This window comes from Callithrix jacchus, chromosome 5 (assembly GCF_049354715.1).
Source record: "Callithrix jacchus isolate 240 chromosome 5, calJac240_pri, whole genome shotgun sequence".
Lineage (NCBI taxonomy): Eukaryota > Metazoa > Chordata > Mammalia > Primates > Cebidae > Callithrix > Callithrix jacchus.
Genome location: NC_133506.1, coordinates 140,376,008 through 140,390,066, shown reverse-complemented (window position 1 = coordinate 140,390,066; position 14,059 = coordinate 140,376,008). Strand labels below are relative to the sequence as shown.

At 50.8% G+C, this 14,059-nt stretch overlaps 3 protein-coding genes across 7 annotated transcripts in view; 1 reads left to right on the top strand and 2 right to left on the bottom strand.

Annotated features, from left to right (window-relative positions):
• Positions 1-14,059, top strand: part of EEF1AKMT1 (EEF1A lysine methyltransferase 1) — a 92,129-nt gene that overhangs the window by 63,934 nt on the left and 14,136 nt on the right. The window contains exon 5 of one of the 2 annotated variants that reach the window (XM_035302321.3): positions 8,963-10,234. The exons of the other annotated variant lie outside the window; for it this stretch is intronic. Within the exon in view, the coding sequence (XP_035158212.1) occupies positions 8,963-9,081 (119 nt within the window). The 3' untranslated portion in view covers positions 9,082-10,234. Of the gene's footprint in view, positions 1-8,962; positions 10,235-14,059 lie in introns of those variants that run through there. 2 annotated transcript variants of the gene reach the window in all.
• IL17D (interleukin 17D) overlaps positions 1-14,059 on the bottom strand; it is a 38,336-nt gene that overhangs the window by 23,793 nt on the left and 484 nt on the right. Inside the window, exons 1-2 of one of the 4 annotated variants that reach the window (XM_054256689.2) lie at positions 13,953-14,003; positions 13,289-13,584 (exon numbers count right to left, since the gene is read on the bottom strand). In XM_054256689.2, coding sequence (XP_054112664.2) covers positions 13,289-13,584; positions 13,953-13,967 — 311 coding nt within the window. In that variant the 5' untranslated portion in view covers positions 13,968-14,003. Of the gene's footprint in view, positions 1-10,452; positions 11,511-13,288; positions 14,004-14,059 lie in introns of those variants that run through there. The other 3 variants (XM_035302320.3, XM_002748883.7, XM_035302319.3) reach the window with 3 other exon arrangements.
• On the bottom strand, positions 2,762-5,131 carry LOC144582916 (uncharacterized). Its single transcript, XM_078375601.1, is given in 4 exon segments — positions 2,762-3,701; positions 3,764-3,877; positions 3,879-4,036; positions 5,101-5,131. Coding segments are annotated over 4 exon segments (477 nt in total). The 3' UTR covers positions 2,762-3,527.

Here is a 14,059-nt window from a genome sequence, read left to right as displayed (position 1 = left end):
TGGCAAGCTAATCCTAAAATTCATAGAGAGACAAGAAAAAGGCCAAGAATACTAAAGACAATTTTGAAAAAGAATGAGGGGGCAGACTCACTCCAGCAGATCTCAAGACGTTATACAACCACGGTAATACCAAGACATCCGCTGTCCTCTGGGGACACTGAGGGACATGCAGCATCCCTCTCCAAGAGCTGAGAGTCTTCTGAAAAACACTAACCTTTGCAGGAGATAAGGCAGCATAAACAAGATTTCCAAAATGTGGTTTTCAGACCACCTGCAGGAAGCCTATATGGGACTCTTGTTAAAAATGTAGCTTCTGGCAGGGTGCGGTGGCTCGTGCCTGTAATGCCAGCCCTTTGAGAGCTACTTGAGCTCAGGAGTCCAAGACCACCCTGGGCAACAGTGAGACCCCATCTCTACAAAAAATATTTGAAAGAATAAAATTTAGCCTGGTGTGGTGGTGCCTGCCTGTAGTCTTTGCTCCTTAGGCTGAGGTGGGAGGGTTGCTTGAACCTGGGAGGCGGAGGTTGCAGTGAGCCATGATCACACCACTGCACTCTAGGTAACAGAATGTAACTGTCTCAAAAAAATAAAAACAAAAACAGATATATAGATATATCTATAGCTCAAAACTTTTAAATTAAAAAAAAAAAATTTAGGCTGGGTGCAGTGGCTCATGCCTGTAATCCCAGCACTTTGGGAGGCCAAGGTGGGTGGATCAAGAAGTCAAGAGATCAAGACCATCCTGGCCAAGATAGTGAAATCCCGTCTCTACTAAAAATACAAAAATTAGCTGCGCACGGTGGCGTGCACCTGTAGTCCCAGCTACTCCGGAGGCTGAAGCACAAGAATTGCTTGAACCTGAGAGGCAGAGGTGGTTGCAGTGAGCCAAGATCATGCCACTGCACTACAGCCTGGTGACAGCAAGACTCCATCTCAAAAAAAAAAAAAAATTTAAATGCAAATTCTCAGACTTAACACCACACCCAAGGAGTCAGAAGCTCTCCACACTAATGAGCTGTCCATGTGATCTGTTTTACTCATTTAAGCTGGGGAGTCACTGATTCAAATGAATCAGCAGAAACCCATTTCTGGCCACGTGGTCAACAACAGAAGCGCTGTTCCTAAAGGCTAGCTAGCCATTGGCTAACCGTGGATCTATCAATTTGCAGCTGATAGCAAATAATTGGATGATGGCATTTTCCCAAGTGGATGTGAATTTCATGACCGTACCAGCCCAGGACTTTTTCTACATTTCCTCCAATGAGTACCGAAGGTCATTATTAACCTAGTAAGCAATCAGTATTGCCAACGGGATGGCTTCCCTGAAGGCACATAAATTAGCTTATAAAAAATAGTTATCAGGGTCCCCCCACCCCCAGAGATTCTGAATCAGTTGCTCTAGAATGGAGCTGGGGATTGGTAGTTTTTAAAAGCTCCCCAGATAATTCTAATAGACAGCCCAGGTATACCAGGTGGTCTAAATGTTTAAGAGAAGTAACGAGTCATGAAGACCGGTTTGTGTTCGCCTTCCAATCTCTCATTTTCCCTTTGGAACAAGCCCAGCAGCTGGGAGAGGAAACAGTTATAAGACCACAGAGGAAGGAAGGGGCAGGGCCGCCACGCTGGAAGCACTGTGCGCAGCCAGGCCGGTTGTGAGGCCAGGGCTGGGTATAGTAGGGCTCTGTTGGCCGGCCAGGGAGTAACTGGAGACCACAAACAGCTCCCCTGTTGCCAAGCTATGGCCAGCAGACCCATCAGCTCCACCCTCCTTCCATGCGCTAAGGCCCCAGGGAGCCAAAGATCTTCAATACGTGCTGCCAAGAAACTCTGAAAAATGCTTTTCTGGCCCCTACAAGAAAATATCAGTTGTGCATTTCTCATGAAAGAGGACATGGAAAAATCAGTCTGGGACAGCAGTGAGGTCTGCCCAAGGCACTGATCCCCACTGGCTTTCCCAGGCCAAGGAGAACTAGCGGTCAGTCCTGCCCTATCTGGGGACTGAGGTTGACTTTGGTGAGATCCTGAATTTAACATCAAGGTCAGGACTCCAGAATGAACCCTGCTCCTCTGCCAACTGAGCTGGCTCAGCGCTACTGCGAGCAAGAAAGCTTAGCCTGCCCACCCTCTCTTCTCACTCATGGGGAAACTGAGGCACCAACAGAGCAGGGGGCTTGTCCAGTCTTCCAGCTCTCCTGGGTTAGCCTAGCGGCTGGCAGTGCCCCACACAGCCGAGCTGCCTAAGCCGCATGGTGTAACAGATGCGGTGCTGTGGTTTGTGGCTATTTAGCAATCGGTCAGGTACTCGGTTAAGCGGTGAAGCTACACCAGGAAATCCATTTATTCTGGGGAAAGTCCTTCATCTGGGAGGTAGCGGAAGACGAGAGAAGCATGAATGCTTTGGAAAAGAATTTGGAAGATAATTCAGAAAAAACGAAAGTTTACAGAGGGAAAGAGAGAAAGAGAAATGAGAATGAGAACCCAGATTTCTTGAAGGGTTTCATTCTTCTGTCATGGCAAATGCCACACATTCAGTGCAGCTGGGAAGCATCGCTTCAAAGGAAAAACACGACTCATGCCCAGGAGGTGGCTTAACTATCCACCCGGGGGAAGCTGCAGAATCTGGGTTCAGAGCCATCTTTGAAGTGTCCGTCCTTGGGGCATGTGCCTGTGTACACCAAACAGGGAGTCCCCCCACCAGGACCCCCAGTGAGTCAGTTGTCGCCACAACCCTCGTTATGAGGAATAATCACTGTCACAACATTAGCCTGGACTCTTTAATTCCGGAAGAGCTCTGGGAGGTTCTTTTCTCTTTGGCCTCTTATGAATTTAGCGAGCGGTTGTCCTCATTGCCAGTTTTTCATGTGTCGCCTCTGGAAGACAGACACCATGAGGAATTTCACTGCACAGCATGTGCAGAACTTCCTGAACTTGCCCAAATCATTCTGTTGGCATTAGGGCACATGCGTTTTATGCAGGTGAGGGACATTGCAAGAGGTGCTGATGGAATGAAATATTATCATCACCCCTGGTTACTCTAAGAATGCTAAAGTAAAACCCAGGCAGTAAGGGGAAAATAGCTATCAAAGCAATACAAACATACCTATTTTCAGACCGATAGACTTTAATCCCATGACAATGCCCCTGACAATGCTTTTATTTTTACCCTGTGAAACAGTGATAAGTGCAGTAGAGCCTGCTGTATTTTAAGAAACTGGGGCAAGGGGGGAGTAGCGAGGTCTGTGCCATACCTTGGCCAATTCAAGGTCATTTATCCATACAAACATTTTAAGGGGAAAATACCAACCTTTCTTAAATAAGCTGCTTTAAATGAGTGTCTCTTTTTCTCTGAGAATGAATGAGGATGAACAGTGCTCCATCAGCCCTTTCACAGGCTGTGACTGACACCTTCCCAGCCAGGCAGCCGAGCCCTCTCTCCTTTTTTCTTCCTGTCCCTTTCTCTAACACCCCCGTTTTGCCAACAAAGCGTTATCATTAGAGGATGGCGTGAAAGGTCACTGCACCTGTGCTCACGTGCTGTGTACAGATCCTCCCTGAAGCCGAGGCTTAGTTTGCTTTAAGACACTAGAAAATAACCCATAGTTTGGAAGCAGGGACCGAAGGAAAATGTTATTTAAAAAAAAAGAAAGAAAGAAAAAGGCAGGCAAGGAAGGAGAAATAAAGAAAAAATAGAAGAAAAGCACCTCCAGTCCCCAAATTCCAAAGAGAAAGAAATAGATGAAAGAAAAAGAGAAAGAGAAGAGACAGAGGGAGAAAAACATGAGAGGGAGAGGGAGGGGAAGAGAGAGAAATAAAAGAAAAAAAGAAAAGGGAAGAAAGAAAACCAACCCCATCTCCAAATTCGAGACCACGCGGTGGGCCAGCCCAGGGCAGCCAGTGCGTCAGGCGAGGACGCTGGCGCCGTGCTGCCCCCTGTCGGCCAAGACGGGGGACGCGCTCTCAGCCTGCAGGTGTGGTTTGTTTTTAGCGTTGGCACACACATTTGAAAGTTCAGAAGGCCGGGCGGGTGCAGTGGTTCAAGTCTGTGATCCCAGCACTTTGGGAGGCCGAGGCGGGTGGATCACGAGGTCAAGAGATCGAGACTATCTTGGTCAACATGGTGAAACCCCCTCTCTACTAAAAATACAAAAAATTAGCTGGGCGTGGTGGTGCGTGCCTGTAATCCCAGCTACTCAGGAGGCTGAGGCAGGAGAATTGCCTGAACCCAGGAGGCGGAGGTTACAGTGAGCCGAGATCACGCCATTGCACTCCAGCCTGGGTAACAAGAGCGAAACTCCGTCTCAAAAAAAAAAAAAAAAGAAAAGAAAAGAAAGTGCAGAAAAGAGAAATGTGCATTTGTTAAGGGGGTAGAGGATAAATGGGATTCTTAAAAAGTAGGATAGCTGTAGTGAGGATAACTTTCTCTAACATGCTCCTAACCTCTCTAACTTTCTCTGTTATAACCCCTTTGATAAATTTTTTTTTTTTTTTGAGATAGAATTTCGCTCTTGTTACCCAGGCTGGAGTGCAATGGCGAGATCTCGGCTCACCGCAACCTCCCCTCCTGGGTTCAAGCAATTCTCCTGCCTCAGCCTCCTGAGTAGCTAGGACTACAGGCACGCATTACCATGCCCAGCTAATTTTTATATTTTTAGTAGAGACGGGGTTTCACCATGTTGACCAGGATGGTCTCGATCTCTTGACCTCGTGATCCACCCGCCTCGGCCTCCCAAAGTGCTGGGATTATAGGCGTGAGCCACCGCGCCCAGCCTGATAAATTTTTAAAAAAAGATTTCATGGAGAGAAAGTGATGCTACAGTACCTTGTGACTGCAGGAAAATTGTCAGGGTCCGTGAGTCCCAGCCGTATTTCAGGGGGGCCTGCCCACCAACCCCCAGTCAATATTTGATGAATGAATGTGACCCTGGGTTTCAATACTGGTCAAATGGATTAATGGACAGCCCACACGGAAACAGGATGCTTGGGTCAGCTACATGTAAGGGTTAGAGGAGGGATAAGTAAAAATATCCTTTTTATAAATCCAGCTTTTCCTGATGACATTGCTAAAATACAGCACTGCCCAACACCAGATGATGGACTTACCAGAGCATGAGGGTCGCAGTGAATGGGCCATCGCTCAACTGCCCCCAGGTAACTGGAAGCCAAACTAGGGCACATTTAGTACGTAGGGGATGTCCTTAGGTCCACGGAGGGCCACCCATCTTCACAGCTGTTTAGTATTTAATCTGACTAGCTGCCTATCAGCAGGCGTTCAGGTGACTTCCAGTCCCTGGCTTTACACATCTGTATCCCAAGGTGGCGCTTTTCAAATGAAATCCCTGAAGGGAATTTATTTTCTTCTGATTTCCCCTCTTCTCAAATGTCATCTGCTGAAAGTTCTGGTAACTTGGGTTCTCCACAGGAAAATATCAGCTGCCTTTGGCCGGGATGCCTGCATTGTACATGCACTGGGTTGCTGGGGAGGGTCTCTTCAAATGCCATTAGTGACCTACTGTGTCTGTTTGAAAGTCACTTGACCTCCCATCCCCTGTTCTCTGTACTCTCCTTTACTCCCTACTGCAGTCTGACTGTGTCCCCCCAACAGTTCGTGTGTGAAGAATTCAATTGCCATGGTAACTCTGTGGGAGGTGGGGCCTTGAGGAGGTGACTGGTCAGGAGGGCTCTGCCATCCTGGGAGGGGTTCCTGGTAAAAGGATGAGTTCCACCCTTCCCTCTGTCTCGTCCACTTGCTTCCACCTTCCAGCATGGGAGGACTCTTACCAGATGCCAGCATCACACTCTTGGGCTTTCCAGCCTCCAGGCCATGAGCAGAATAAATTTGTGCTTTTTTTTTGAGTTGGAATTTCGCTCTTGTCGCCCAGCCTGGAATGCAATAGGGTGATCTTGGCTCACTGCAATCTCCACCTCCTGGGGTCAAGCCATTCTCCTGCCTCAGCCTCCTGAGTAGCTGAGATTATTGGCGTGCAACACCAAGCTTGGCTAATTTTGAACTTTTAGTGGAGATAGGGTTTCACCATGCTGGGTAGGCTGGTCTCAAACTCCTGACCTTAGTGATCTGCCTGCCTCGGCCTCCCAAAGTGCTGGGATTACAGGTGTGAGCCACCGGGCCTGGCCAACTTGTACTCTATAAATTACCCCATCTCTGGTATCTATGATAGCAACAGAAAACAGGCTAGGACAATCCTGGTCCTGTTTCTCTGTTTTCCTCCTGACTACGGCTATCCACAGAGTTGTTTACTATAAAATAAATTTAGGTGTAGTCTCTTAAATTGTCTAGAGGAAAATAGTTAAAGAAAAAAGTAACAAAGCCTAAAAATAAATTATTGTGCATTACTCATAACATAGAGAAAAGTTATCTTTAGATGACTACCAAAAATTGGAAAACATAACCCGTTAAAAAATATTTAGAGTACTGTACTGGTAGGTGTTTATTTTTGGGGTTTCATCATAAATAAGTGATGTATATCTTAAACTCTAATAAACCTCAGTGTTTTTTTTTTAACCTCAGTGTTCTTACAATGTATTTCTTAATAAGTCAATTTGACTTTTAAAAACTTACTGAGCAATCCAATTGACTTTATTTTTGGCATTTTCGTTTTTAAAACTAAAGAGAAACAAACATTATGCCACAAAGTAAATGAAAAAATATTTGTGTGTTCTGAAAGCTGAATGCTGTTTTCTAATAGCTCGCCAGGTGAGGCGTGGGCTAGACAGAACCAGACAGGTCCAGCATGAGCTCCTGGCTCTACTATTTCCTGTCTGTCACCTGGGGCCAATGCCCTCATCTCTCCAGGCCTGGGCTCCAAACCAGGAGCACAAACCAGCTGTGGAGTGGCAGGGGTTCTGAAAAGCCATCCAGATGTCTGTGGTGCCTCTTCAGGAAGCCCCAGAGCCCTTAAGAGCAAATGGTGGCCGGGCACGGTGGCCCATGCCTGTAATCCCAGCACTTTGGGAGGCTGAGGCGGGTGGATCACGAGATCAAGAGATCAAGACCATCCTGGTCAACATGGTGAAACCCCGTCTCTACTAAATATACAAAAATTAGCTGGGCATGGTGGCACATGCCTGTAGTCCCAACTACTCAGGAGGCTGAGGCAGGAGAATTGCTTGAACCCAGGCGGTTGCGGTGAGCTGAGATCACGCCATTGCACTCCAGCCTGGGTAACGAGCAAAACTCTGTCTCAAAAAAAAAAAAGAGCAAATTGTGCCCTTCAACCAATGCCCTTAGTATGTCCTAGTGCTGAAGCTTCATTTTCTCAGTATCTGTTCTTTCCTCATTGTTGAAGAATTTCCCTTTCTGCTCTCAACTTAAAAATTAAATGTCTAGCTGGGCGAGGTGGCTCACGCCTGTAATCCCAGCACTTTGGGAGGCTGAGGTGGGTGGATCACAAGATCAAGAGATCGAGACCACCCTGGCTAACTTGGTGAAACCCCATCTCTACTAAATTACAAAAATTAGCTGGGGGTGGTGGCGCACACCTGTAGTCCCAGCTACTCAGGAGTTGGAGGTTGCAGTGAGCCCAGATCACGCCACTGCACTCCAGCTTGGCTCCTGGTGACAGAGAGAGACTGTCTCGGAAAAAAAAAAAAAAAAAAAAATTAACATGTCTTTGAAATAAGGAATATGTGCACATGGCAGAAAGTTTAAAAAATACAATAGTAAAAAGTAGGTCGCCTCCAGAGTCCCTCATAAGAAGCACCACGATACCCACATTTTAAGGATGCCTGTGTGTGTACATATATGTAGGCATTTAAAACAGAATTCATCTTGTATACATGTTATGTCCTATTTTCCCTTTTAACATAGAAATGGCAGCATGTGGCCGGGCGCAGTGCTCACGCCTGTAATCCCAGCACTTTGGGAGGCCGAGGCGGGTGGATCACCTGAGGTCAGGAGTTCAAGACCAGCCTGACCAACATGGAGAAACCCCGTCCCTACTAAAAATACAAAATTAGCCAGATATGGTGGCAAGTGCCTGTAATCCCAGCTACTCAGGAGGCTGACGCAGGAGAATTCCTTGAACCCAGGAGGCGGAGGCCACAGTGAGCCGACATCTTACCATTACACTCCAGCCTGGGCAACAAGAGCGAAACTCCGTCTCAAAAAAAAAAAAAAAAGAAAAAGGAAAAGGAAACAGCAGCATGCTATATACACCTTTCCCTGCTTTGTACTGGTGATTGATTGATCCAGTTCTGACTTTTAGAGCTGCCTCATTCTTCCTTCTAGTATATAATATCTAACTCAGTGCTTACTGGTGGGTGTTTAGGTAGCTTCCAATCTCTTGCTAGTACAGCAGTGAACACATATCCTTGTACACATATCATTTAGCACATGGGCAAGTGTGTCTAAAGGGGAAATAATAAGTCAAAGGTGTGTGAATTTAAAATCTCAATATTTAACACCAAATTGCCCTCCATAAAAGTTGTGCCGATTCATACCCCTGGACTTGGATGAGAATGCCTTTCCTTCACCACCTTGCCAACATAGCCTGCTGGATGCCGGGGAAAAAAAAGGGCTCCTCAGTATAGTCTCCACATGCACTTCACTGGGGCCTGAAGCCAGCGCTGCTTCCTGTTGAGTCATCTGACCTTCCTTTCCTGGGAACAGTCTGATCTTTGCTCACCTTTCCGTGACGTCACTGGTCCTTTTCTTCCTGATTGTGGGAGCTCTTTAGGAATGAGCTCTTTGTGAATTGGGTTGCAAACATTCTTTCCCAGTTTGCCCTTTGTATTTTCTCATTCTGCTTTGCCAAGAAGAAATGGTGCATAATTATGTAACTTCATTTCTCAATCTTGTCTTTTATGACTTTTGGGAACTGTGCGCAGCTAAATTGGGCCTCCTCCACTCCAGGATTATAAATATAATTGCTTGTGTTTTTCTCTGCTTTTGTGGTTTTATGTTTTACATTTAAATCTTTGATTCATCTGGAATTTATTTTCACAGAGGAGCGAGGGAGGCTCAGGCTGTCCCAACACCATCTACTGAATGACCATGTCTCCATTCCATCCGTATGGAACGCCACCTTCCACATACCTGGTTTAAAACTGATCCTCCTAAAGTGATCGTTGCTGTGCCCGTCAGTACTCCTGACGTTCAGTCCATCTGCCCATCCGTCTTTGTCGGTATTCTCTCTGACTGCTGTGCCTTCAGAAACACCACCCTGAGGCTGAGTGCGGTGGCTCAGGCCTGTCATCCCAGCAATTCAGGAGGCCAAGGTAGGTTGATCACTTGAGGCCAGGAGTACGAGACCAGCCTGGCCAACACGACGAAACCTTGTCTCTACTAAAAATACAAAAATTAGCCAGGCGTGGTGGCATGCCTTTATAATCCCAACTACTCTGGAGGCTGAGACAGGAGAATCACTTGAACCTGGGAGGTGGAGGTTGCAGTGAGCGGAGATCACACCACTGCACTCCAGTCTTGGTGACAAAGACCCTGTCTCAAAAGAAGGGAAAGAAGGGAAAGAGGGAAGAAGAAAAGAAGAAAGAAAGAAACAAAGAAAGAAAAAGAAAGAAAGAAAGAAAAAAAGAAAAGAGAAAGAAAGAAAGGAGGGAGGGAGGGAGGGGAAGGGGAAAGGGAAGGGAAGGAAGGAAAAGAAAAGAAGGAAGGGAGGGAGGGAACAAAAAAATGAAAGAAGGAAGGAAAGGAGGAAAAGGAGGCAGGAAGGAAGGAAGGAAAGAAAGAAGGGAGGGAAAGAAAGCCCACCTGACCCTGTGCCCAGCCTGCAGGTGGGAACTCCTCTCCCCAGGCCCCACCCTCAGACATCCACCAAGGAACAAGGCCTGGCCTAGCACTGTGGCTCCTGCCTGTAATCCCATCATCCCAGCACTATGAGAGGCTGGGGCAGGAGGGTCACTTGAGCCCAGGAGGTCAAGGCTGCATGCAGTGAGCTGTGTTTGTGTCACTACACTCCAGCCTGGGTGGCACAGCAAGATTCTGTCTCACAAAGAAGAAAAAAGCGTGTCCTTCCACAACACCTTTCAGTAGAGACTCTCACTTGCATGGACTCACTTCCCCTCTGCTCAGGCTGTCGCCCAGACTGAGTGCAGTGGTACAGTCCTCACTACAGCTTCCCAGGCTCACACTCCCCACATAGCTGGGACCACAGGCAAACACAGCCGCACCTGGCTAATTATTTTTAGTTTTTTTGTTTTTTGAGACAGAGTCTCACTCTGTCACCCTGGCTGGAGTGTAGGGGGGCGATCTTGGCTCACTGTAACCTCCACTTCCCAGGTTCAAGTGATTCTCCTGCCTCAGCCTCCCAAGTAGCTGGGAGTACAGGCGCATACCACCATGCCTGACTAAATTTTTTTGTATTTTATTAGCGATAGGGTTTCACCGTGTTGCCCAGGCTGGTCTCAAACTCCTGAGCTCAGGCAATCCACCGCCTTGGCCTCCCAAAGTGCTAGGATTACAGGCCTGAGCCACTGCACCTGACTCATTGAAAATTGTTTTGTAGTGATGGGGTCTCACTATGTTGCCCAGGCTGGTCTCAAACTCCTGAGCTCAAGTGATCCTCCTGCCTTGGCCTCCTGAGTAGCTGGGATTTATAGGTGTGAACCACTGGGCCTGGCTGGGTCTCGCTTTTTCTAATCTTCCCAATAACCCAAGAGATGGTGAGAGACGATCACAGGGAGGAAGGCAGAGAGGGCTCTCGTGGCAGGAAAAGGCAGGAGCAGCTTTGGCAGTCGGCAGTCAGCAGTCGGCAGTCGGCAGTCGGCAGTCTGGAGTCCCAGCCCAGCAGCCATCCCCTGAAGACTCTTTCCTTCAGCAAATATAAGCCACCCACCTCCATTTACCCATGGAGAGTGATCTCATCACTGTTGCTAAATAATATGAAAAATGATGCATGTGACACCTTCAGCCACCTGTTGCAGCTGTCACTCCTGCTCCTGGGACCACCCAGCACTGAGGCTCCACACATGGGCTGATTCGGGGGGTCCAGACCATGCTCCCTGAACCTGTGCATCATAACCTCCCTCTGCTCCCAGATCCTGCCTGGGGTGACACATCTGTAGCAAGGGCAACTCAATTTGACTTCCCACACACAGAATGCCAGGGCTGCTAACTCTCAATGTGTCCCCAGCTCTGCTCTGTCTCCTGAGCTCTGCTCAGTTGTCACCTGTACGCCTTTTAGGCAAAACTCAACAGGCTTGAAACTAAAGCCATGATTTCCTCCCACAGCACTTGTTCCTAAGTCTATTTTCCTATTTTGCTCAAATAACATCAACAACCCAAGCCAGAAACACGGGCCCATGCCTTCCGGAGGCCATGTGCTACTCTTAGGCCCTCGGTCCAGCCTGTGGGTGGGCATGGGTTTGCCTGAGAGTTCCAGTCTAATATAGGAAGATGCAGGGCCAGCAGCTTCTGTCCAGGGAAGCTAGACTCTGGTTCTGAGAGATTGCCCACATGGCTTTAATCCTGTTTGGCATATCAGATGCGTAACACGAGGTTGGAGAAAGAAGAATGCTGTAGCCCATCCCTCTGGGTCCTGGAAATGGAGGGAAGAGAGAGGAAAAGCAAGAGCACCAAGTCACCAGAATGAATGGCACCTGGTGTGTGCCCTGCAGGCTCCAGCTGAGGGACAGGAGTGAGAAGGGTGGGAGGGCTCCCACCAGACTTCCCCGTGTGCAGGGGCTTTGAGGAGGCTCCGCCACAGTGAGCTTGGTCCTCTGCAGAGTAGCCAGGCAGCAAGAGGCCCTAAAATTTGGTTAGGGGTCTTGAGTGTTGTTGAGTAAAAGGAAATCCCCCTACCCAGCAGCCAGCAGGTGGCTCCGGGGAAGCCCAGATGTGTTTTAGACAAAGGCAGCACATTTCCTCTGACTCCCCACAGCGCTTGTCTTCTTTAGTAAGTATCGTTCACGCAGCAGTCTAGTCCATGCCCTATTGGGACACCTTCCTAAACCAGCACGGCTGGATGGCTTCTTTGATCGTGTCAAGCTTTTTTTTTGTTTGTTTCTTTTTCTTTAATTTTTATTTTAGAGACAGTCTTGCTCTGTCACCCAGGCTAGAAGGCAGTGGCACCATCACAGCTCATTGCAGCCTGAACCTCCCGGGCTCAACCAGTCCTCCCACTTCAGCCTCTGGAGTAGCTGGGAGCACAGGCACCAGCCACCACACTTGGCTAATCTTGAACAATTGTTTGTAGAAACGGGGTTTCGCTGTGTTTCCCAGGCTGGTCCCGAAATCCTGGACTTAAATCCTCCTGCCTTGGCCTCCCAAAGTGCTGGGATTCCAGGCATGCATGTCAAGCTGCGCACTGCTGAAAAGGCCGGGATCCAGCTCCAGCGTCTGTCTCCAGCCTGACATCGACGCCCACCCCACAGGCAAACACCTCGCCTCTGCCCCCAGCCTCCGCCCAGCTTGCGGCTCTCCCCAGTTTCCAAGCGCTTTGTACCCGCTTGCCATCAGCTGTCCCTTCCCTCAGGACTGCCTTTGCAGGCGACTTGCTCTCCTCCATCGAGACTCAGCTCTTTCACGAAGCCTTTCTCGACCCCTGTAGCCCTGTGAGGTCTCACCCCCTAGGGCAGCTCCTCCTGCTCCAGCTAGATGGGGGACGGTGACAGAAGCCTGCTGAGGACACTGTAGCTGCACCCTGCCTGCACGCCCCCAACATCTCCAGCCTTCCCCTTTTGCAGGCTGTCCCTTTCTTCTGAAATGACCTCTGTTCCAGGCCAAAACACTCTTGAAACTGTTCATGTCATAACATGATGTGGTTTCTTTCCCAATTATCCTCACTTCTCCCTTAGGCTATTGAGCTAGAGGGGCTCAGAGGGCTCCACTCGAGCAACCTCTGGATTACAGGATCACTCAGGAAATACGTGGACAGTACCGCGCACCTCCAGCAGCACCTCCCTGGGCCCCCTGTACAGAGTATGGTTCACATCACAGGGTCCCTGGCTAGTGCCTTGTGGACCCATCCAACCTGGCAGAAATGAGGTGCTCAACAGATAACGTGTTGCATAGGAAATACTGGAGGGTAAAGAGAAGAAGCAGGACTCTTTCAAGGGAGGTGGTGGGTGGGCCTTCGCGGTTTAGGAGTTGGTCCCCGGCGCTCCAACTGCCCCGCTCCTCCCCGCCCCACCGCAGCGCCTCCCGCACCCTACCCTGTCTCGCCCCGCCCCGCCCCACCCCACTTGCCCCGCGTGCCACGCCCCCTCCGCGTCGCCCCCTTCCCAGCCCCACCTCTGCCCGGCCCCACTCCACCCTCCCCGCCCTGCCCTGCCCTCCCCACCTGCCGGGCCCCGCCCGGACGCGCCCGCCGCTCACCTGTAGGCCCAGGGAGACACGCTGCGCAGGTTGGTGGGCGGCCGGAAGCGGCGGTCGGCGGATCTGCCCCCTGCCGGGCAGCTCGCGTTGCGCGCCTGCTCGCGCGGCCCCAGCTGCAGCGTGTGGTGGAAGGCGCTGAGCACGCCGGCCGCCAGGCGCCCGTACAGCTGCTCCAGGAGCTCCTCCGGCCGGTCAGCGCAGCCCCGCGGCCGCGCCGGGCGCCTGCCCGCCCTCGGGGCGCCCGCGGCCCAGCCCGGCGGCAGCACCAGCAAGAAGCCGGCCACAAGCATCCAGACCTGCGGGACAGGCCAAGCTCAGCGCCCGCGCGCGCCGGAGGAGCCCGCCTGCGTCCCGCGCCCGTGTCCCGCCTGAGGCGCCCGGAGCCCGCAGGCGCCTCTCCTCGCCCGGCAGAGCCGGAGGCCGGCCCGGAGGATGGGAGCCGCGCGGGCTGGCCCTCGAGCGCCTTCCCCGCCTGCCCGCCGCCCGCGGGGTCCCCGGGGCCCAGCCCGGCGCCGACCCGCGCGCCCCCGGCCCCCACCGCCACCGCCTCCCCGAGGCGGGGGCCGCACGGGGGGCTGGTGCGGGGCGCGCGTGCACGTGTGCGTGTGCCTGCCGGGCTGCTGCGCTGCAGGCTGCGAGTGCTTGTGACCCGCCGCGCCCTCACCGCTGGGCGCGCCATCCTCGCGCCGCCGCCAGCGAGGGAGCCCCGGAGCCTGAGACGCCCGGACCCGCCGCCTCGCAGACCCATCCACGCCCCCGCGCCTCGTCATC